We start from the raw sequence: 24,340 nt of genomic DNA on the forward strand, positions 1-24,340 counted from the left end.
TTGTTTTTCAAGCTAGAGCCTCTAAATTTCACACACTGGTGCCAATTTGGGGGGAGTGCTTGCATATATAAATACCCCCTTAGATAGTTAGAAACCAAGGGGGAGTCGACCCCTGTCACAGATTCAACAGATATTTGAACCTGGTTCTTTAGATTTCAAGAAGAATAAACCAGTAACCAGTATTTTAAAGACTTGTGTTTTGGTTTAAACAAAATTGTATTCAAAGAACATGGGGTTGCAAATACAACAGGAACAATTGGGACCACACAAGCTAAGCTTATACTAAGTGTGGTAACATATTTACATCTAAATAGGAATTTGTTTTTTTATGTGCTGTCAAAGGTCAAAAAAGTACTAATACCTTTGTTAGAAATGTTGTTGTGTTTTAAACGTCGCTGTTTTAAAATAACTTGATTTTAATGTGTCTGTTTACTGTTGCAGCCACAATGTGAACCCCAGACATACAGACACATGCTGCACAAAGACTTCTCAGATGACCTGCGCCACTTCAGAGCCAAGTCCAAGTCATGGTCAGGGGAGAAGGGCGGCCGTACAGGTCTTCGCGCTCTCAAGTTCTGACCCTCATCCTTTCCATAAACTCTTCTATCAGATTCATTCTGTCTTCTCTACCTTGTCCAAATTTTAAGTGAAAGTTGTTATAATGTACAGAATACCTGTGAAAAGGTTTTAATATATGGTCACCATAAGCACTCTAATTTATTAATTTGTTTCAGTGCGTGCAAAATTGTTATATAGTTTTTCAGACGCAGACATTTTTAACAAGAGGTTGCGTAGTTATGCGTAGCTGTGTAATCTCAGGTGCAAAATTGTTTTCCATACTTGTGATTTTAGTTTTAATTTATTTGCTTATTTTTTACATTTGTTTATGTACTCTTATCTTTATTTTTCTTACATACACATACTGCACTGAATATTCTTGCTAATCAGAAACATTTACGCATGCATTCATTTTTTTCCCTCACAAATTCAAAATCATTGCAAGTGAGGGAAATAAATGTTCTTTCCATTGAAGTGTTTTTGGTGCAACTGATCTGTTTTAACTTGTTCAGTTTTATCGACTTCTGTGAACTGTACAAAGTGGATTCTTCAGGTCTGGATGAGACGACATCTGCTCACTGAGCAGACTACTAACATTTTTGTGTGTGAATAGTTACACAATGGCGTAAAACGTACGTTACGCGCAAGCAAGGTTTTTGCGTTGTTTTGAGTGGGTTTTTCTTTTAACGTGCATGCATCATGGTTGAAAAGATTACTGTGCATAAGCTGGTCTTGATTGTGTGAACGTGAAATGAAAGCTGACTTGAAAGGCTCATAAACATTTACGATACTTCAGGTTCCAAATTGTTGAAATAAAAGTGTTTAAATCATTGCATATTATTATTTATTTTCTATTTCAGCGTGTTTTTTGTATTAGTTGTACTTTTTTTTCTACTGGAACATCTGACAATGCCTAAATGTTTTACGGCACAGTTTTTACTGGTTTTTTTGTGCTACATGTTTTACTGTCCTGTTTTAACTTGGTGGTTTTGTGCTACATGTTTTTGCTCTGTTTTAAATTCAATGGTGTTTTGTGTTCTTGTTTTACTGTTCTGTTTTATCTTTGCTGTTGTTTTACTGTTCTCTTTTATGTAAAGCTAGTTCATTGCATTATAGCAGGCCTGAAAGTCGTATTTTACTCGTCATGGCGAGTAGAAACGTGTAAATAGCGAGTAGAAATGTAAATCTACTCGCCAAATGCAAGTAAAGCTGCTGAAACAAATGGTTGGTTTGGCGAGTAAAAATAAAAAAATTTGCTCTCTGGCTAGTAAATTATGAGAAGTACTAGCCAAAAGACTAGTGCCACATTTCGTGGACTTTCAGCGCTGTATAGTCATGTGTGCCATGAGACTTTTAATTTGAAGATCCCTTTTATAAAATCATGTGTAATGTGCTTATCAGCACTCAACAAGGGGTATCAACATTTTAGATGGACCACCCACACATTTTGTCATGAAATGATTAGCACCGAAGGTTGTCACGGTGTGCATGTAGCATAGCCTCTCCTGACGAGTTGATATCTGGCAAATATGTCAATTAGCTGAGAAGACATTTCTGTGAGCACATGACTTTCCAGCTGTTCCAAACCCTTATTGTGTTGTTCGCTGAAGGCTTTTGCTGCAAGGCTATTTTTAGCCACTAAAGTAAACTAAATTTTTGTTGCATTATTGAGAGATTTGATTTTGAAGAAGTTCACGCCATAGACGGTGGCTGCATGGGGAATTGCCTCCGCACTAACTTACACTGCTGAAGAGCAACACGCAGGGTGAGTTTCTGCACAAAATTGTCTCTGTTTTCTCCAAAATGACATATCATCACATTACTGGCGTTTGTACTTCGACCTAAGGTGTTATAGCATCCCATCATCGATTTTCTTCTTTTCTTCGATGCATTTGTTAACGTTGAGCTTCGATTATTTATGCTTTTCTTGCAAAGTTTGCGTAAATTCTGACTTCCCACAGTTATTACGGAAAATCAAGGTTATCAATCAAACTGCAGTCTATTGGAATATCATTATTGTTTATTAGTTGACGTGTGGTCCAAGTTGTGTCATCTAAAGTCACGCGGTTGGAGCGTAATTCTTGAATCTGTACCACGACTGATCGATTTTGCGGCTGCCCACCTACGCAAAGGGTGGCTGCATGCCAATGCACTATTTGCGCAAATGATACTGTGAACAGCGCATCCAGTAATAACTAATATAATGATATAATAATATAATAGTTAATATTATGCTTGTATTTGTATGTTTTGGGAATTGGGAGACGAATATTTTTTGCTTCTTATGATTATAGAATTAGTTTTACAGTGCGGGAAATATATGGCAATTTATGCCTGTTCCATATGACCTCAGGGGCGTAGCAGAACTGTCAAAGAAGGTTCGCCGGAAAACAAATAAAAGCCACAAATTCGTTGCACACCTGTCAAAAGTGGTCCGGTAGAAAAAAATCACAGGCACTACACCGCTGAGGCTTATTCATCTTGTGTGTGATACAGGAATTAATCTCTCTCTCTTTCTCTCTCTCTCGCTCTCCTTTTTGTGTTTTCTTTGGTGCCCAAAAGTGGTCCGGCGGTCACAGGACCTGCCGGACCGTGTGCTACGCCCCTGTAAGTATATATTACATTTTGTTATTCATTTTATTTTAAAATTTTATAATGTTTATTTGATAAGTTTATGCTTGTTTCTCAGTGAAACAAGGCATTTAATTGTGGACTGGCCTATACTGCTGCAAGATATCAAAATGTGTTTGATATCGATTGTTCTTTTCAGCAACTGTCTGCAACTGGCGGGAAAGATCACTCGCTATCATATCGGTGTATGACGTCACTTTTTTGACATATTAATATAGTTTAGAAACCGGAAGTGACGTCATAAAATTGGAGATGACGTGATCATCAAAACCCCATAATTATGTGTTATGCTATATAATAGAGCGTTCTTTTGTGTATGTGGTAAATATGATTTCTCTAAAATATTGCAAATGGTTCAAAAAATTTAATTACTTAAGTGTTTTGGGTTATAACCTGGGTTAGGATTAGTAACCTGGTTTAGGTTTGATATGTGAAGATCCTTCGTTTTTTACGCATGATTTAGTGTCCAAAAATGTGCTCAGCACTGATGGTTATAACGGGTAAAAGTAGAGAGATAAAAAAAAGTGTCCAAAGTATGATGGACCAACAGACAAGCTGACAGACAGACAGACCAACGAACAGAGTGAGCTATAGACAAGTGACTAAAGTCAGCTGGAAAAACTAATCCATAATACCCACCTTTCCAAAAAAATTCCGAAGATGAGAATATGGACGGATTTCCGCGGATTTCTTTATTTATGTATTACTTGGGATAAAAAAAATAGGTTACAGTCATAAACGCTGTCTTGTCTTATGTTTACACAGGCAGGCAACAGTCACGAATCGCGAACAGAGCCCTAACTATAATATACCATTTTATTATTTGTAGTACTCGCATAGGTGGGCAGCCAGAAAGTGCGTAGGCATGCAGCCGTAAGCAAAGATACTGCGTAGGTGGGCAGCCGCAAAATCGATCAGTCATGGTACAGATTCAAGAATTACGCTCCAACTGCGTGACTTTGGATGACACAACTTGGACCACATGTCAAATAATAAACAATAATGATATTCCAATAGACTGCAGTTTGATTGATAACCTTGATTTTCCGTAATACCTGTGGGAAGTCAGAATTTACGCAAACTTTGCAAGAAAAGCATAAATAATCGAAGCGCAGCCGCAAAATCGATCAGTCGTGGTACAGATTCAAGAATTACGCTCCAACTGCGTGACTTTGGATGACACAACTTGGACCACATGTCAACTAATAAACAATAATGATATTCCAATAGACTGCAGTTTGATTGATAACCTTGATTTTCCGTAATACCTGTGGGAAGTCAGAATTTACGCAAACTTTGCAAGAAAAGCATAAATAATCGAAGCTCAACGTTAACAAATGCATCGAAGAAAATCGATGATGGGATGCTATAACACCTGAGGTCGAAGTACAAACGCCAGTAATGTGATATGTCATTTTGGAGAAAACAGAGACGATTTTGTCGTGCAGAAACTGCTCTTCATCGGTGAAAGTTAGTGCGGAGGCAATTCCCCAATGCAGCCACCGTCTACGGCGTGAAGTTGATGCTACAACAGCTAGACAGCCTTTTCTGCATCTCTGAAAGTCTTGCAGACGAATTGGACACGTCCAGCAGAAAGATAAACTGTGTGGATCTGGCCAATGTTGCTGCTGGCATGCATTAAGGCATTGAAACTGTCCTGAGTAAGAGGGACAGTGTTTCCCCTTTTAGCTGTATGACAATGTCGGACCACATGTTTCTGCTACAACTGTTTTGAGAAAGTTGTCAGGTCTTCTAGAAGTGCTGCCTGCTTTGTCATTAGTTTCTTGGATTGTGGATGTGCATGTGAAATGTTTTATAGTGTGTGTTTTCGTCTATTTTAAAAATGACTTGTTTAACACCTTATATGGATGATTGAACGACCACTATGTTTCAAAGTTGTGTAAGTGTATGTATTGTATGAAAGGCCAACTGAAGAAGGAAATTTGTCCTGTTTTCTTTGCATGCTTAATTTATTACGGTTTTATCAGGTTTTTTAATGAAATGTATCGACTGGATGTATGTCTGACTCAAGTTTGATGCAAAGAAGATGCTTGAGCAGCCAGTGCAATGATGTTTTGTTTTGTGACTGATATTTCTGTTGACCTGTTTGTATATGTGTGTGTTTGAGTATTCATGTATGTTACCATATCAAGGACCAAGCATGAATAAGGCTTGTCAGCAAGCTTCTTTTTACATTTAGTCAAGTTTTGACTAAATGTTTTAACATAGAGGGGGGAATCGAGACGAGGGTCGTGGTGTATGTGTGTCTGTCTGTCTGTCTGTCTGTGTGTGTGTGTGTAGAGCGATTCAGACTAAACTACTGGACCGATCTTTATGAAATTTGACATGAGAGTTCCTGGGTATGATATCCTCAGACGTTTTTTTCATTTTTTTGATAAATGTCTTTGATGACGTCATATCCGGCTTTTCGTGAAAGTTGAGGCGGCACTGTCACGCTCTCATTTTTCAACCAAATTGGTTGAAATTTTGGTCGGGTAATGTTCGACGAAGCCCGGACTTCGGTATTGCATTTCAGCTTGGTGGCTTAAAAATTAATTAATGACCTTGGTCATTAAAAATCTGAAAATTGTAATAAAAAATTTTTTTTTTATAAAACGATCCAAATTTACGTTCATCTTATTCTCCATCATTTTCTGATTCCAAAAACATATAAATATGTTATATTTGGATTAAAAACAAGCTCTGAAAATTAAAAATATAAAAATTATTATCAAAATTAAATTTTTGAAATCAATATAAAAACACTTTCATCTTATTCCTTGTCGGTTCCTGATTCCAAAAACATATAGATATGATATGTTTGGATTGAAAACGCGCTCAGAAAGTTAAAACGAAAAGAGGTACAGAAAAGCGTGCTATTCTTCTCAGCGCAACTACTACCCCGCTCTTCTTGTCAATTTCACTGCCTTTGCCATGAGCGGTGGACTGACGATGCTACGAGTATACGGTCTTGCTGCGTTGCATTGCGTTCAGTTTCATTCTGTGAGTTCGACAGCTACTTGACTAAATGTTGTATTTTTGCCTTACGCGACTTGTTTACATTTAGTCAAGTTTTGACTAAATGTTTTAACATAGAGGGGGAATCGAGATGAGGGTAGTGGTGTATGTGTGTGTGTATGTATAAAGTCATTCCGAGAAAACTACTGGACCGATCTTCATGAAACTTCACAAGAGAGTTCCTGAGTATAATATCCACATACATTTTTTTTTCATTTTTTGGATAAATGTCTTTGATGACACCCCCCGGGGGTTAGGGGGAGTCCCATATTGGTTGGGACGAGAAAGAATTTACCCGATGCTCCCCAGCATGTCGTAAGAGGCGACCAATGGATTCTGTTTCTCCTTTTACCCTTGTTAAGTGTTTCTTGTATAGAATATAGTCGATGTTTGTAAAGATTTTAGTCAAGCAGTATGTAAGAAATGTTAAGTCCTTTGTACTGGAAACTTGCATTCTCCCAGTAAGGTAATATACTGTACTACGTTGCAAGCCCCTGGAGCAAATTTTTGATTAGTGCTTTTGTGAACAAGAAACAATTGACAAGTGGCTCTATCACCTCTCCCCCCCCTTTCCCCGTCGCAATATAACCTTCGTGGTGGAAAACGACGTTAAACACCAAATAAATAAATAAATAAAATTTGTACTGGAAACTTGCATTCTCCCAGTAAGGTCATATATTGTACTACGTTGCAAGCCCCTGGAGCAAATTTTTGATTAATGCTTTTGTGAACAAGAAACAATTGACAAGGGGCTCTATCCCATCTTCCCCCGTCGCAATATAACCTTCGTGGTGGAAAACGACGTTAAACATCAAATAAAGAAAGAAAGTCTTTGATGACGTCATATCTGGCTTTTTGTGAAAGTTGAGGCAGCACTGTCACGCTCGCCCCCCGCAGGTTAGGTGGAAGAATTTACCCGATGCTCCCCAGCATGTCGTAAGAGGCGACTAACGGATTCTGTTTCTCCTTTTACCCTTGTTAAGTATTTCTTGTATAGAATATAGTCGGTGTTTGTAAAGATTTTAATCAAGCAGTATGTAAGAAATGTTAAGTCCTTTGTACTGGAAACTTGCATTCTCCCAGTAAGGTCATATATTGTACTACGTTGCAAGCCCCTGGAGCAATTTTTTGATTAGTGCTTTTGTGAACAAGAAACAATTAACAAGTGGCTCTATCCCATCCCCCCCCCTCCTTTCCCCGTCGCGATATAACCTTGAACGGTTGAAAACGACGTTAAACACCAAATAAAGAAAGAAACTGTCACGCTCTCATTTTTCAACCAAATCGGTTGAAATTTTGGTCAAGTAATCTTCGACGAAGCCCGGACTTTGGTATTGCATTTCAGCTTGGAGGCTTAAGAATTAATGAGTTTGCTCATTACAGTTGTCATTAAAATCGTTTTTTCGCAAACAGATTTAAAATTGATTGCATTGTATTCCTTGTCTTCTCCTAAATTCAAAAATATATAGATATGTCATGGTTACTCTGAAAATGTGCTCAGAATGAAAGAAAATAGGTTCAGTAAGTACTACAGACGCGTGGTTGGTTCGCGGCGGCGAGCGTGACCCGTCCTGGACTTCGGTATGGTTAGCCGAGACTATCTGAATGTAGTCTCGGCGATAATCGGTTTGTAGTGTTGATCTTGACTAAATGTTTTTATATCGCTTCACGCGACTTGTTTTCTTTTTCTTTTTTCATCAACAAGCTCTACTGCATAAGTTAACCATTTCTCTGATGCTTGACATTTCTTTCTGCCCTTGTCACCTCTGCTTTTCTCTCTCTCACATAAACTGTTTCTTTCTGCCCTTGTCACCTCTGCTTTTCTCTATCTCACATAAACTGTTTCTTAAAACTTCATATAGTCTCTTTACTCTTTGCAATTTTGTTAATGGTTGATTTGAAGAGGGAGTGATTGAAACAATTGTCCAAGTGCAAACATTTAGAGACTTGAAGCATGCACTGATTGCTTGTGCTTGATTTATACTGAAGTACTCGAGCCTTGGTCACCTTCGGAAACTTTTTACAAATTCTGTTTTCTGTCATGGACTTTCTTTCTTTTCTCTTGTTTTTAGTTATTTTTTTGAGTGTGGTCTTTTTGTCAAGTTAAAACATGTAACAAATATTTAGTTCAACTCTGTGGAAGTTTTTGTGGAAGGACTATTTGCATAACATGAGGTCTATGCATTCCAACACTTTTCTGTTGCGCTGACTGTATAGCCACCTCCCTCCTTTTTACCTGCATGGGTGAAAAGATGTTTTGTACAACACTGTATGGTGTATCATGCGCAGGGCTAACACCTTTCTGGTTTTCGTCGGAAATCTGGTTTTGGGAAACTGTTAAAACCGGAGAAATCTGGTTTAAAAAAAAAAAAAAAAACTTTAAAATTTTTATTTTATTTGTTTATAGTTGTGGGTGGTTGATAGAGGCACAATGTGTATTGTTTTAATTTATTAACATACATTTTGGTACCAGGGGAGGCTGTTTGCCCTTGCCGCCGTGGACCCTGGCCTTTCAGGTTGTTCACTTTCTTTTGGTGTTAGCGCTGCATGCGTGTGGTTAATGTCTGCAAGGAGTGCTAAAATAATAAGCAAAAATCATGCTGCGTTCAACATTCATATTGTTACCAGACAACATACACCTTGTTTTGTACTTGTTTTTACACCCAAGACTTTGTTTTGTACCCACCCTATGTTATGATGCTACAATCAAGCATTCCTGATGTGTGTAGCAGGAAAAATTGAACTTAAGTGTTGCTCTTGTCTTGGGCCTTGGTCTTAGATCATTGGCACTTATTTTTTTAGATTTGACGCATAGTTCTGACCCCTGGCTGGTCGACCGTTTGGTTGCTTTGACACGCAGGCCAGGGCCAGAAAATTGGACCTACTCATATTTTCAATCCAGACCCACCGGACCTATGATGCTGAGTCTTGGATTAACATCGGAAGTCCACTGTGGAGTTATGTTTTGTTGTTGCTGTAAATTGAATTTGCTCATTTCATCATTGCTTCGATGTTTAACCTCAGTGCTTGACCGTCCATTCCACGTGTGTGTTCTTTGAATACCTTCACCCATCTGTAGTTTTCATCTGTCTTGATGAAAAAGGTTATGTTAACCTTGTAGCTCTAGCAGGCTTTCTTCATTCTCATTGTTGCATCATTCTTGTCTTTTCATTCTTAAAAACTAGATATGTATATTTGTTCTTGTATGTTCTCAACCTCCCTCTTTTCTTGTGCACTTGTTCACTCTCTAGTGTAGCACTTGAAATGCTGTATATGATATCCGATTCTTATGAAGCTTGTGATATAATCATTAATGGATGCTTTATACAGAGTTCACTGTGTGGAACCTGTAGAAAATAACACCTCAGCACAAATAGATTATCACACATGTACAGTGTACAGGCTTCGACTGTTACCTGTCTTTCGTTTCCAGAGTTATTATTATGGAAAAGATCTTTCACTGAATTCAGTTTGGAGAAGAGTTAAAAAGAAAGGAGCGATACGTTTGTCTGACTTTGCGAATGCTGACGTGACAGCTGCTTGAAAAATGACGAGGACTTTTAACTGCTTGAATGAATGCAGGGAAAGGTTTGGCTAGATATGATTGGCTAGATATGATTGGCAACAATTTTACAGGAATGAAAGGTGCTCTAGTTGTATGTAAGGGTAGGTGTGTTAGATGCTTTGAATGCAAATCCATGCTGGATTCAGAACTGGTTTTTTTTTCACCAAGAATAAAAGACTGACATTCAGTCGAAAGGAGGTACAGATTTTACCACACAAGAGTCTTATCATTATCAACCAAGACAGTATATTTATGTCATGTGCTTTCTTGTTTCTGAGCAGAGTATGAATAAATGTTGGTGACGTCCTATTTTATAAAGAAAAAGGTCTCACAGAAGTTGGTGTTTGGTACGTGCGGGAATATGTGTATACGTTGTTTATGCGGTGTGTATTACTCTGTCCACAACAACTTATGTACGTACAGTTCTCAAAACAAAACAAAACCCAGCTACTACATGTATTACTAACACTATGATCATCACGCACTTGTACATATTCGTGCACACAGACACACAAAAACACCACATGCACTGATACATACACATACAAACGTACAGGCACTCATATAACAATTAATACAACCAGGTGCTGAGAGAGGAAATCTGGCCATTGCCAGAGTCCCTGCACAACAAGCTGTACGGGCCAGTGGCTGCGCTGCAGAGGACCACTAATTATATCTCAAGATCTGGACTCCAAGTGTGATCGAAAAGAAGAAGACAATTAATACACACATACAAATGTTCTCACATGCACTCCTACCCACACAAACATTCACACATACACCAAGCACTCGTACATACTCACAATTACACCAGACACAAATACATAAATAATTATGCACATACAAACTCATACAGACCACACTACATGCATTTATACATGTCACATCACACACAAAAACTAGTCTTGACGCTTTTCCAATGTTTTATTTCCATTACAGATTTATATATTGTCTCCAATACATTCATTTTCTTTGCATTATTGGTGAAGTGTTACATGTGTTCTAAGATGTGCATCTTCTATCTGGACACCGAAGGGTAAAAGTTCCACCCAATAACTTGAATAGGGCAGGCCGACAAGACACACAACACATATCAAGGCAGCAAGGAAAATGCAGAGGTAGTTCAATTAGATTTGTTTGCGTCCAGCACACCTGTACCGCCAAATGTGAAAAACAAGCCATCGACACCAACTAAGGTTATTTCATCCTAAATCAGGTTGTGAGTTTAAAAAAAAACACATCAGAATTAAAACAAAGTCCATTTTGTCAACTGATTCACAAAGAAGAAAATTACCTGCTGACTATCTCAAGTGCAAAGAATATTGTTCTGGAAATGTTATAACCAACTGAAATAGTTCAGTGTAATCCTTGTTTAAATGTTCTTCTCTTCTCTCTTCCTCTTCCTTTTTTGGTGCACTGAAGCAACTTGACGTTTAAAAACTGTCAGTATACTCTGGACCCACAGTTCATAAAAGTAACAATTAATTGGAAACTGGCTGATTATTGTTTTGTTTTCCTGATAGCAATAGAATTGTTTTATTCATGTGTATGTCTATGTTCACAATTTTAACAATAATATTGTGAGGGAACCACTGCTTTTTTACAAGTAGCAATCACAAACAATACATTCCCAAAGCTTTGCATTCATTTAATGTCACACTAGTTACCAGCAATTGTTTTGGGTTCACTCTGTATGGTCATAATACATCAAATACATGTACACCAGAAATGTGCTTTACCTAGGAATTGCAAGAAAAACTGAGCACACCAAGCCAAGACTTTTAAGAAGGTAAGAATACAAAAGTAAGATAGTTCCATTTGTACATGTGAAACACAAAAGAGGAACCAAAATGTTTCTGTTTTATAGAGAGAAAACAATAATATTACAATTCCAATAGATTTTTTTCCCATTATTCAGTTCACACTTCAGGTTGAATTTCACACCTCATTTATCTCGCTCCCCCCTCTCTTTCACACACACAAACTTTCTGTTCAAACACACACAAACTTTCTGTTCAAACACACACACACATTTCTTTTCCACTCTCTCACACATGCACACTTTCTTTTGAATACAGAGACGTTCCTTTTTAACTCGCACCCACTAATTCGCACACACATTTTCTTTTTAACCCACTCGTGCATCTTTCAACATCATTTGCCAAACTGAAAACAAAGCACATTTAATATCATTATTTCATTTATCTGGCATATATGTGATTGTAGTAGTTTTGACAAAGTTCCCCACAGCATTAACAGAAACAAGCACAAGTAGATTACGAGCTTGGCAGCTGTTATTTCCCTCTTCTTTTGCCTCTCAGCTACATGTACTGTATAAACAAACACCAACGGACCTCACCATAACACAAAACCTGCTGCACAGTCTTCATTTTCTTTACCGGTACTGGCAATCTTGAAACAAAAACTCCTGTTCCACATATCAAGGAATGCTAAAATTACAAAGTCAGTCTCATCTTTTTAAAGAAAATCAAACCAGGGCAAAACTGTATACGTATGAAATGGGGATGGGGGATGGAGGTGGGGGTTGGAGCTGTGGGATGCCCATACAAAACAATTTGTAACTGGATGTGTTATAATGAGGTCCTCCTACTCAAACTTTAGACACTGGAAGCTATTCACACGCGACTGTACAAAGGAATCTGTATACACATGAAGCTACTTCAAGAGGGAAGCAAACGTACTAAGTCAGTATACACGTAACACCAAACTTGTTCAGAACAAAAGAACTAACAACAGAGCTACACTTCATTCAAGAAAGAAAGAAAAAACAATAAAGATCAGAAATCGAAGGAAGTTCAACAACATATAAACAAATAATGCCATCCACAAGTAACGAAGACAATGATCCCACCGAACAAACAACCAAGTACGACAATCATTCTCTACAGAAAAAACTTAAGATTAAGTATATACAGTATTGTGAACAAGGACGCTCAAAAGCACAGACAACCAGAACATGCAAATCATTCGTATGTACACATGAGCAAATGGTCCAACACAAACGTCTGCAGGAAAGAAGACGGAAAGTGACGCAGGGGGCGGAAAGAGCACCAAAACACATTGCAAATGCAAGTGAAATAGTCTGGACTGAGATACACAAAAAAGGACATGCATTCAGTATTATGAACCCAAAACAAGTATGCATATCAGAATACGGTTATTCAAAAATATGCCAAAAGTTTACATATAAGCAGCCATGAAAAAACATTTCTTGTGTATGTAAACATTACTCAATACAAAATAAACACACTAACAAGGACAGAAATTTCTCAATGTTCCTTGAGGTATTTAGCATTTCCATGTTTGTTTTTTCTTTCTTTCTATCAAAGATTAAATACTTTTCTTCAGTGGTGTGAAAAACACAGCTTAAACAGTGCCGCACTTACCCAAAATCTCACCACAAAAAGAAAAAAAACATGCAACAACTTGATTTGAGAAAATGAGAACAGTGAATGCAGTGTGGAAACAGCCACCAATGACAAACTATCAAGTATTCTCTTGACAGATAAATTCTACAAGTCAAATATTTATGAGTAAAACTGATGAAAAACACATGGCCAGGCACTCGGCAATAGTTATAACATTCTAGGTTATTACTTAATCCAACTTACAGCATCTCCAGATGTTTCCTGTTACAGTACACATCTTATCTATAATGCAGGGATGTACAAAATCCAATGAGCTTAACTTAGAGTGCTTACAGGTCATGCTTTGAAGTAAAGAGCAAGCACAAAAATGCACAATCAAAAAACAGAATAAAGAAAATAGTCAATGCAGAACAGTCTTCTACATATAACTGTGGTGGTCTTCTTGATAAACAGTGAATGAAGATTAATGTCAAGATTAATGATTAATGACTTGCTGGAGTGAGAAAACGTATTGCCAAAGTGATCACTCAAAATGCCTGTATCGGCAACAAAACAGATGCTTTCTGGGAAATGTACATATCGTTTAACTCGTTTTCACCCTAAGGTTTTTCAAATCAAAAGCTACCAAATACAGCCTGCACAACCACTTGGCTGCAGTTCATGGAAAAGATAAACAAACACGAATAATAATTCCTTTTTAAGTTGACACGGTTAAAACAAATCTAAGCAATATATAATCATTCTTCATATGACAGTAATGTGATTACAAAATCTCGTCAGACCACAGCTGACATGTCTTTTCGGTCTTACTGCATATATTGGGCGGGTATGTAGCTCAGTCGGTAGCGCGCTGGATTTGTATCCAGTTGGCCGCTGTCAGCGTGAGTTCGTCCCCACGTTCGGCGAGAGATTTATTTCTCAGAGTCAACTTTGTGTGCAGACTCTCCTCGGTACCCCCGTCTGTACACGCAACCACAAGACCAAGTGCGCACGAAAAAGATCCTGTAATCCATGTCAGAGTTCGGTGGGTTATAGAAACACAAAAATACCCAGCATGCTTCCTCCGAAAGCGGCGTATGGCTGCCTAAATGGCGGGGTAAAAACGGTCATACACGTTAAAGCCGTGGGAGTTTCAGCCCATGAACGAAAAAACCAAAAAAACCTGCATATATATGTATGTACCGTATGCATGAGCACAAAAACACACACATGCACGCACACATACAAAATCAGTGCACACACTCACTCCCATCTCTCTCTCTCACACACACAACACTCTCTCTAGCTCTCCCTCAACGGGGCACAAGTCTGTACTGGCAAATGTTTGCAAGGGAAATGTTTTTGTTAACAATGACATGGAAAATAACTGGCCGACATGGAAACTTGTCCCTTCACCCCATTTCAAATTCAATGTGCTGCAGCGGACACCGGCTTAACGACTCCAGAGAAACTCTTTTCTCTCACCACAACCGACACGCCCCATGAAATATTGTGGCTGCCAAACTGTGGTTCTGGACACGAGAACAATAAGAGACCATGACTTACTGAAAACGGTAACTGCAAGGGGTTGGGTTGGTTGGCAGGGCGTAGGGGTGGGGCTTGGGAAGTGAGTTGTGGATGGGGAGGGGAGGGGGGTGGGGGACTTTAGGGGCTGGGTGTGTGTTTAAAGAAAACAAAGTAAGTGGACATGACTTGCAAATGAGCTGCCATGCTAAGCAACCAAAATCAGGTGCGACAATGGAGAAAAAAACTGCATGAAATGTTATGTGACAGTAGAAAAAAGAATTTGCAGAATCCATAGTAACATGTAAAAAGTTGATGAATTTGCAAATGGACTGTGAACGACTTATCTGATGTACTGAACAGATATTTATGGACTGATAAACGGATGAATGGATTGATGACTGAGAAGATGAGTAACTGGTTGATGCACTGTGAAGAATTTCAACCACACCCTGCACAAAAAAGCACAACACTTCAAAAGGCCATGCTGTTACTCCTCCAAATCAAACAGAATCCAACTTATAGTTCCAATTCTTCGTTCAAAGCTTCCCCTCTTGTGCACAAACACACAAAAATCCATCGGAAACGCACACTTGAGCTGGCTAGCTGTGCGAGTTGGATGCAGCGATGCGAGTCTTCAGAGTGACATTTTCTTGTCCATTACTCTGTCGGGTTGTTCCCACCAGGAGTGGCAGCGTCGGCACGACACACAGGGCACGTGCGATTTGTCTGTAAAAAAAGGAAAGATACAAAATGTTGTAGAAAATGCAAGAAACTCATCTTGATATCTTCAATGCACAGGACAACTGCTTAGGCTTAAATTTCGAAAAGGAGCACTGCAAAAACAACGAATAGAAGAAAAATAAACCTCTTTCAAGTAAAAAATTCTTGTTTTCTTTTTTCATTTTCTGCTAATTTTTTTGCAAAACTCACAGTGCAGCTCACAGCCTTCGTTTTGCGTTTTTGTTGCAGCTGAGTGCACTTACAGTTCAAAAATCCTCCTATGGTAGTAAAACAAACCCAAAACTACCCAACGACGACATCTGTGAAGCTCGACAGTTTCTTGTTCACGCGAGTGCATAAATTAACCTAGTTATTACGTGGTGTTTGGTCGGAGTTCGATTCAACTGAGTGATTCCGGCCTCAATTTTGTTTTACACAAACTCATGATGATGTCTGACATAGTTTGCTTAGTGACGTGTCTTTTTGTGCATGATGTGGTGATCTACCTGATCTAAATTTATATCCAAAAATAGGTCAAGACCAGCCGGGTCCGAGTACAAAATTAATTCGTAAAAAAATCGCAGTTCTTGACTCTTTGGGTGCAAGTCAATGAAACTTGGTAGTTCTTCTAACGGATAGCTGCCTGAGGTATGACCAAAAGCCCCAGGGGCTCCGTGCACCTGGATTTGACAAGTTCAGTACCTTTAAGTTGTTTATCAGCATAGCTGACACCCGAGCTCAGAGACACTTACTTCATTCTCACAGACAGACAACAGCCAGAGACAACAAAAACAACCCAGACAACAGCCAGAGACAACAAAAACAACAGCCAGAGACAACAAAAACAACCCAGACAACAGCCAGAGACAACAAAAACAACCCAGACAACAGCCAGAGACAACAAAAACAACCCAGACAACAGCCAGAGATAACAAAAACAACCCAGACAACAGCTAGAGACAACAAAAACAACTCAGACAACAGCTAGAGACAACAAAAACAACACAGACAACAGCCAGAGATAACAAAAACAACAGACAACAGCTAGAGACAACAAAAACAACCCAGACAACAGCTAGAGACAACAAAAACAACAGACAACAGCTAGAGACAACAAAAACAACAGACAACAGCCAGAGACAACAAAAACAACCCAGACAACAGCCAGAGACAACAAAAACAACCAAAACAGCCAGAGATAACAAAAACAACAGCCAAAGACAACAAAAAACAACCCAGACAACAGCCAGAGACAATAAAAACAACAGACAACAGCCAGAGGCAACAAAACAACCCGGACAACAGCCAGAAACAACAAAAACAACCCAGACAACAGCCAGAGACAACAGCCAGGGACGGACACGGGTCAACTTTATGTGCAGACCCAGAGACAGAAGCCATGTCCCACCCCCGTGTCATCACAATGGCACGTAAAAGACCTTGGTCATTCTGCCATAAGTGCAGGTGGCTGAATACACCTAAACACGCAGACACCTGGGTAGCGCGACTCCGTTGCTGCTAGCTTTCCACTAGGAGGAAGCGACCCAAATTTCCCAGCGATGGGACAATAAAGTAATGAAAATGAAAATGAAAAATGAAAATGAAAATGAAAATGAAAAACAACCCAGACAACAAAAACAACCCAGACAACAGCTAGAGACAACAAAAACAACCCAGACAACAGCTAGAGACAACAAAAACAACCCAGACAACAGCTAGAGACAACAAAAACAACCCCAAAACAACCCAGACAACAGCTACAGACAACAAAAACAACCCAGACAACAGCTAGAGACAACAATAACAACCCAGACAACAGCTAGAGACAACAAAAACAACACAGACAACAGCTAGAGACAACAAAAACAACCCCAAAACAACCCAGACAACAGCTAGAGACAACAAAAACAACCCAGACAACAGCCAGAGACAACAAAAACAACAGACAAAGACAACAAAAAACAACCCAGACAACAGCCAGAGACAACAAAAACAACCCAGACAACAGCCAGAGACAACAAAAACTACCCAGACAACAGCCAGAGACAACAAAAACAACAGCCAAAGACAACAAAAAACAACCCAGACAACAGCTAGAGACAACAAAAACAACCCAGACAACAAAAACAACCCAGACAACACCCAGAGACAACAAAAACAACCCAGACAACACCCAGAGACAACAAAAACAACAGACAAAGACAACAAAAAACAACCCAGACAACAGCCAGAGACAACAAAAACAACCCAGACAACAGCTAGAGACAACAAAAACAACCCAGACAACACCCAGAGACAACAAAAACAACCCAGACAACAAAAACAACCCAGACAACAGCTAGAGACAACAAAAACAACCCAGACAACACCCAGAGACAACAAAAACAACCCAGACAACAGCTAGAGACAACAAAAACAACCCAGACAACAGCTAGAGACAACAAAAACAACCCAGACAACACCCAGAGACAACAAAAACAACCCAGACAACAGCTGGAGACAAACAATCAGACAGACACACACACTCTCTCTCTCTCAAGTTGTTTTTGTAAGTTTATTGTAATTTATTTTGCTAGAATATATATGTATTTGATATTATGTTAAATAGCACGGCTTTATTCATAGTTAATATGTAAAGCGCGGAGAGCACAGGCTACTGTGGCTCGCGCTATATAAGCTATCATTATCATTAACCTTTAGCACTCCAGATTCCAGCCAGCATTACTTCCCCTGTAGCCACATTATTTTGCTTACCATATAGGTAAAAATAACACCCACTAACTTTCAACACTTACAACTTCTTTGAAAATGCACTAATAAGCATGAAACTTTGTGGTTGTGATGGGGTTATATTTAACATTAAAATATTTTGGTTTGCATGCATCATTTATTTTCTTAGCATAAATACAAATAAAAAATGAAAAGGGGTTGTGTTGGCTAGTCCGTGGAATTTTGTGAAACTAACCAGTCTATGCCTGGTGAAACTCCTTTGATCAGGTAATCATGTTGACCATCCAACTTCCTGATCCTGGTATCTAAATAAGTATATTTGTGGACCAGTGCATGTCATGGGACGATTTTTTTAATAGTTCGGTTAGCAACAACAAGCAGAGAAAATCTTTGATCTCTACTAGATCCACAGGTCACCATTTCCGAACACGCAAACTTTTTACGTCTTGTCACTGGCTTGCTTTGCACTGAATTTGAGTCAGTTTTTACGCAGTGTCTCTTCGACAAGCAAGTCAAGCATTTGCTACGCAGTCAGATTATCGGGAATGTTTGCTGGTCCTGTCATTTCACTAAACTGGACCAGCCACTGTTTGTATCCATCTGCACTTTCATAAATTCCGTTTCGTAACCGTCACTGTGACTTGACGAACTGTCATTTTTTTCACCGCGATACACAGTTCATTGCGAAGATCTTCCTCGGTAATTCGTTCCAATTCCGCATACTTTTTGTTGTCAAGAAACAACTCGAAAGAAAGTTTCAAACTCATCATCCTCCATCTTGCTTGTCGAAGCGCTAAAGTATTTTATCGATGCAAAAACAAAAGCAGAAAACTTCGACGAAACCGACTCAAATGCAGCGCAGACGACACGACGAGATAACGGAAGGAAGTGAGCCTCGCTTTGGCTCAAGTGCCGTTAAAAATACCGTTATTCTCGTATGCAAATACGAACGAGAAGTTGGTCATACAAACAAGCCTTGTGCTGGCGACGCAAATCGCCGCTGGCTGGCAAAGGGGGGGGAATGGCTGGGCGACGAAAATCGCCGCTGGCGTGCTAAAGGTTAAGTACACACCTTGAGCCACTTGTCGACACACTTGGCGTGAAACTCGTGCAGACAGGGCAGGATACGGAGCAGCTGGCGACTCTCAAAGTCACACATGCACACCACACACGACGTCTGGTCCATGTCGTTACGACGCGCCTCGCTGTTGAAGCGATAACACGGCAGCTGTTCAATCTCCACCTTGGTCAGCCCCCGAGGCTTGGCTTCTCCCAGTCGCTCCGCCAGGTTCAGTAAGGCCTGCAATATTGCAAAGATGCCGGGTAAAGTAATGTGTGACCGCTCAACTGTACCTGGTTTGGGGATATATCGCACACATTAAGTGGTCTTTTTAAGACCTCCAAAAATCCAAGAAAATCAGGTCTTAAAATGGAGGTAAATTTACAGAGGCTATGAACAGAACGTCTGAGAAAGGAGGGTCTTAATAAGGAGGAAGTCTTAAATCGGGGGTCTCAAAAGGGGGGTCTTCTTCTTCTTCTTCTTCTGCGTTCGTGGGCTGAAACTCCCCCGTACACTCGTGTTTTTTACACGAGTGGAATTTTACCTGTATGACCGTTTTTTACCCCGCCATTTAGGCAGCCATACGCCGTTTTCGGAGGAAGCATGCTGGGTATTTTCGTGTTTCTATAACCCACCGAACTCTGACATGGATTACAGGATCTTTTTCGTGCGCACTTGGTCTTGTGCTTGCGTGTACACACGGGGGTGTTCGGACACCAAGGAGAGTCTGCACACAAAGTTGACTCTGAGAAATAAATCTCTCGCCGAACGTGGGGACGAACTCACGCTGACAGCGGCCAACTGGATACAAATCCAGCGTGCTACCGACTGAGCTACATCCCCGCCCAAAAGGGGGGTCTCAAAAGGGGGGTTCCACTGTAGAGTAATGTGTGAGCGCTCAACTGTACATGGTTTGGGGCTGTATTGCCCACGTTTAGTGATATTACATCTGTACATTCTTCTTCTTCCACATTCATGGGCTGAAACTCCCACGTACACTTGCTTTTTTTGTGTGCATAAGTGGGTTTTAAGATGTATGACCGTGTTTACTCGGCCATTTAGGCAGCCATATGCCGCTTTTTCTTCATGTAAGCTAGATATGAATCAAGGTTTAGGCGTTTTACAATACTCAACTTCTATTGTTCGTGTACACTACATTGGGGTCGCTACGGTAGGCTACCCTCGGAAGATGACACTGCACTTCTGCTGAGTCACTTCGACGGTGTTCAGTAGTGGGTCTGTCCCGAGCTAACGGACGCAGCCCACTACCTACAATGCCCCCTACAAACGACATTAACTTTAAGTCGCGGAGCCAGACTGAGTGAGCGTCCCCTCCAGAGAGCAGACCGCCACCACGTCCCTCCGTCGACTCCCCGAAACGTCACACGTTGAAGACCGACAGCAGAACTACTATTCAGGGAAGGATCGAACAGGAACACTGAGACCAAGGTCACCATGAGAGCTCCGGGCATGAAGGGCCACAAGAGCAAGGACAATTTATATTTTGGATGATTAATGAGATGAGGATGATTATAATCTTTCTTTCTTTATTTGGTGTTTAACGTCGTTTTCAACCGTTCAAGGTTATATCGCGACGGGGAAAGGGGGAGGGGGAGGGGGGGTAGAGCCACTTGTTAATTGTTTCTTGTTCACAAAAGCACAAATCAAAAAATTGCTCCAGGGGCTTGCAACGTAGTACAATATATTACCTTACTGGGAGAATGCAAGTTTCCAGTACAAAGGACTTAACATTTCTTACATACTGCTTGACTAAAATCTTTACAAACATTGACTATATTCTATACAAGAAACACTTAAGAGTAAAAGAAGAAACAGAATCCGTTAGTCGCCTCTTACGACATGCTGGGGAGCATAGGGTAAATTCTTCCCCCTACCCCGCGGGGGGATGATTATAATGATGCATTGGATTTCCAATTTTGGTTTGAGACTACGTGACAGGGCAGCACTCGACGCTTACTGTCATAATATATCCTGGCGTCAACCAGGCCCGAGAACTGCCGCACCTGCGGTGTTGGTCAGGTAAACAGAACCTGAGCACCCTCGAAGTCGCATTCGTTAAGTGAATGACACTAGGCTGAGTGATCTCAGCCTTCCCATAGGAACCATAGCACTTCCACTCTGGGTAGGAGACGACCGTAGCCCAAAAAACCCACATGACCCTGATGGGATTCGAACCCACGACCTCCCGGCCCGCAGCCCGATGCGCTAACCACTGCGCTACGGGGGCCGGTAGTAATATGAATTTTATAACAACTATTTCAGCTAGAGAAAAGTGATTGAAATTGTCCATACCTCATAATTCTCTTGTTCAGTGGCCTCGTCAGCGGGGTCACGACTCAGATGGGTCATTGGCTGATTGCCAAGCATCGCCCTGAAACACCAACACAGAACTAACTGTAATCCATTTTTCTTAATGTTAAAAGATAACACCAATCAAATACAAATAATTTTTCACGGTCATTACAGAATCATAATAATCTGAAGAAGAAAAAATCAAATAAAAGTTTTAAAAATATAAAAAATTCATAATTATAATAACAAATCCTATAAGAATCAAAAAACAAGAAAGGTAAGTTTATAGAGCATTTCATTATCGAGATTTTTTTCCCCTTCTTTCTTGATTTGAGATTTTGGAATGTCTTACTGTTTTGTTGTTTTCTTTCTTTCTTTTTATACAGATAAAATGCTACAGGAACATGGGTGTTTAGACCAACAAAAAACAAGTCGCGTACGGCGAAAATACAACATTTAGTCAAGCTCAGTCGAACTCACAGAATGAAACTGAACGCATTGCATTATTTCCGCAAGACCGTACACTCTTAGCATCGTCTGTCCACCGCTCGTGGAAAATCACGGTAGCGGTTGCGCTGAGGAGGATAGCACGCTTTTCTATATCTCTATTCTTTTTAACTCTCTGAACGTGTTTTTAATCCAAACATATCATATCTATATGTTTTTGGAATCAAGAACGGACACGGAATAAGATGTTTTTAAATCAATTTCAGAAAATTAATTTTTAATCATAATTTTTATTTTTAATTTTCAGAGCTTGTTTTTAATCCGAATATAACATATTTATATATTTTTGGAATCAGAAAATGATGAAGAATACAATAAACGTAATTTTGGATCGTTTTATAAAAACAAATTATTTTAATTACAATTTTCAGATTTTTAATGACCAAAGTAATTAATTAATTTTTAAGCCTCCAAGCTGAAATGCAATACCAAAGTCCGGCCTTCGTCGAAGATTGCTTGGCCAAAATTTCAATCAATTTGATTAAAAAATGAGGGTGTGACAGTGCCGCCTCAACTTTTACAAAATGCCTGATATGACGTCATCAAAGACATTTATCGAAAAAATGAAAAAAACGTCTGGGGATATCATACCCAGGAACTCTCATGAAAAATTTCATAAAGATCGGTCCATTAGTTTACTCTAAATCGCTCTACACACACACACCCACACATACACCACGACCCTCGTCTCGATTCCCCCATCTATGTTAAAACATTTAGTCAAAACTTGACTAAATATAAAAATAGTCTGTTTACGGTAACATAGGCAAAAAAAATAGGGTCGGTAGGTCGGGGTGTTTTTTTCCCCCAAAAAACCCATATTTTTAAGTTATTTTGCAAAAAAACTACCTTTTTTTTTCTTTCCCAAATGCCAAAAAAAAAAGTCTAGGGTCGCGCGAAAAAATAGGGTCGGTTGGGATACCGAAAACATAGTATTTTTTTTTTTCGTGGCCTTATTTAACTGATCAACTTTAACAGTTGAACACTGTGTGCACAAAAACATTATAGACAGCACTAAAACCATGTGTTCAAAAAAGTGTGACATTAACTTTATGTAATAAAATGTTGACAAGTTTGATGGGGACTCACAGGAATTGCAGAAGGAAGCCAGGAGGATAGGGCGTGGGTGCAGGAACAGAGCTGCGTAAGCGACCTCGGGCTGTCGGCGGTCTGCGTGCGTACATTCTCGAGTAAGGGCTCTGCACACAAATACCAATCATATTTAGAATTTGCACATACCACAAAAGAAGAAGCAATCAGGGCTGCTCAAAAGAAATGAAGTACATGTGTGTAAACAAAATAAAAATAGGCACACATGCCTGTGTCTTCATCTATCAATTCACACCAGAATGCCAAAATGACTTCATGTTCACTTCTATGCCCACATATTTATTTATACATATGATTTTTTTCAATGTTAAAGTTTTGTCGGCAGCTTTACTCAGTTTTCAAGGGGATGCATGCTTTGTATTTTCTTGTTTCTATAATCCACCAAACGTTACAGGATAGGTTTTGTGCTTCTATATATATATACGACTTGTGTCTGTGTGTGTGTGTGTCTGTGTGTTCGCGATGCACGCCCAAGGTTCTCGATGGATCCGTTTCAAATTTGGTGGGCATATTCAGGTACACCCCGGACATAACCAGGTCGATGAGATATTTCAACACGTGCTCTCAGCGCGCAGCGCTGAACCGACTTTGGTTTTTCTCTGGATCCATTCCCAGTAACTCTTCCTTATGTTCTCCAGTGTTTTCAGCGTTTATCTCCCTTCCTTCGTGTGGCGTCAATCCATATTCCCGTTTCTATTTTTAGAAGGTCACTGTCGACAACGCTCAATCTATATTCCCGTTATACTATTTTTAGAAGGTCACTGTCCTGGCGAAGCCGGGTATTACTCTTCTCCAGTGTTTTGCGCGTTTATCTCCCTTCTTTCGTGCGGTGCGCCGGCTCGGCACAGCCGGGTATTCGGCTCGACTTCTTCCCGGCGAAGCGGGTATTCATCTAGTGTATATATATGTACATAGGGGGAAAGGTCCCAGCAGGTCTGCACAAAATTTTACCTGGGAGGTCCAAAAAAAAATCTCCACCCTTAACCCACAAAGATTCAAACCCCAAACGTTCAAGTTCAAAGGCTGATGCCCTTACCACTTGGTTATTGCGCCTGTCAATAGCACTTCTTGAAAGGGAAAGGGAGAGCATTATTCGCGAGGGTTGGGTTGAGTTCCTTCTCTTGTTTGTGTTGGTGAAATGGTTACTGGGCTGGTGCGGCATAGATGGAGGGCCGTCTTAGTGGTACTAGTCCAAAGGTAGGGGGTTCCACAGTATCACTAAAAATCACGTAA

At 39.8% G+C, this 24,340-nt stretch overlaps 2 protein-coding genes across 4 annotated transcripts in view; one reads left to right on the forward strand and one right to left on the reverse strand.

Moving 5' to 3' along the window:
• The window catches only part of LOC138982224 (M-phase inducer phosphatase-like), a 42,900-nt gene extending 37,696 nt beyond the window's left edge, over nt 1-5,204 (forward strand). For all 3 annotated transcript variants that reach the window (XM_070355453.1, XM_070355455.1, XM_070355454.1), the window contains one exon: nt 442-5,204. In XM_070355453.1, the coding sequence (XP_070211554.1) occupies nt 442-579 (138 nt within the window). In that variant the 3' untranslated portion in view covers nt 580-5,204. The remainder of the gene's footprint in view (nt 1-441) is intronic.
• A 5,473-nt stretch (nt 5,205-10,677) lies between these two features.
• Nucleotides 10,678-24,340, reverse strand: part of LOC138983136 (uncharacterized) — a gene marked incomplete in the record, with an annotated part of 62,504 nt that continues 48,841 nt past the window's right edge. Inside the window, 4 exon segments of the mRNA XM_070356543.1 lie at nt 10,678-15,393; nt 19,190-19,417; nt 21,491-21,569; nt 23,087-23,196. Of these exon segments, the coding sequence (XP_070212644.1) occupies nt 15,325-15,393; nt 19,190-19,417; nt 21,491-21,569; nt 23,087-23,196 (486 nt within the window).

The sequence above is a fragment of the Littorina saxatilis genome, linkage group LG12 (genome assembly GCF_037325665.1).
Source record: "Littorina saxatilis isolate snail1 linkage group LG12, US_GU_Lsax_2.0, whole genome shotgun sequence".
In the NCBI taxonomy this organism is placed as follows: domain Eukaryota; kingdom Metazoa; phylum Mollusca; class Gastropoda; order Littorinimorpha; family Littorinidae; genus Littorina; species Littorina saxatilis.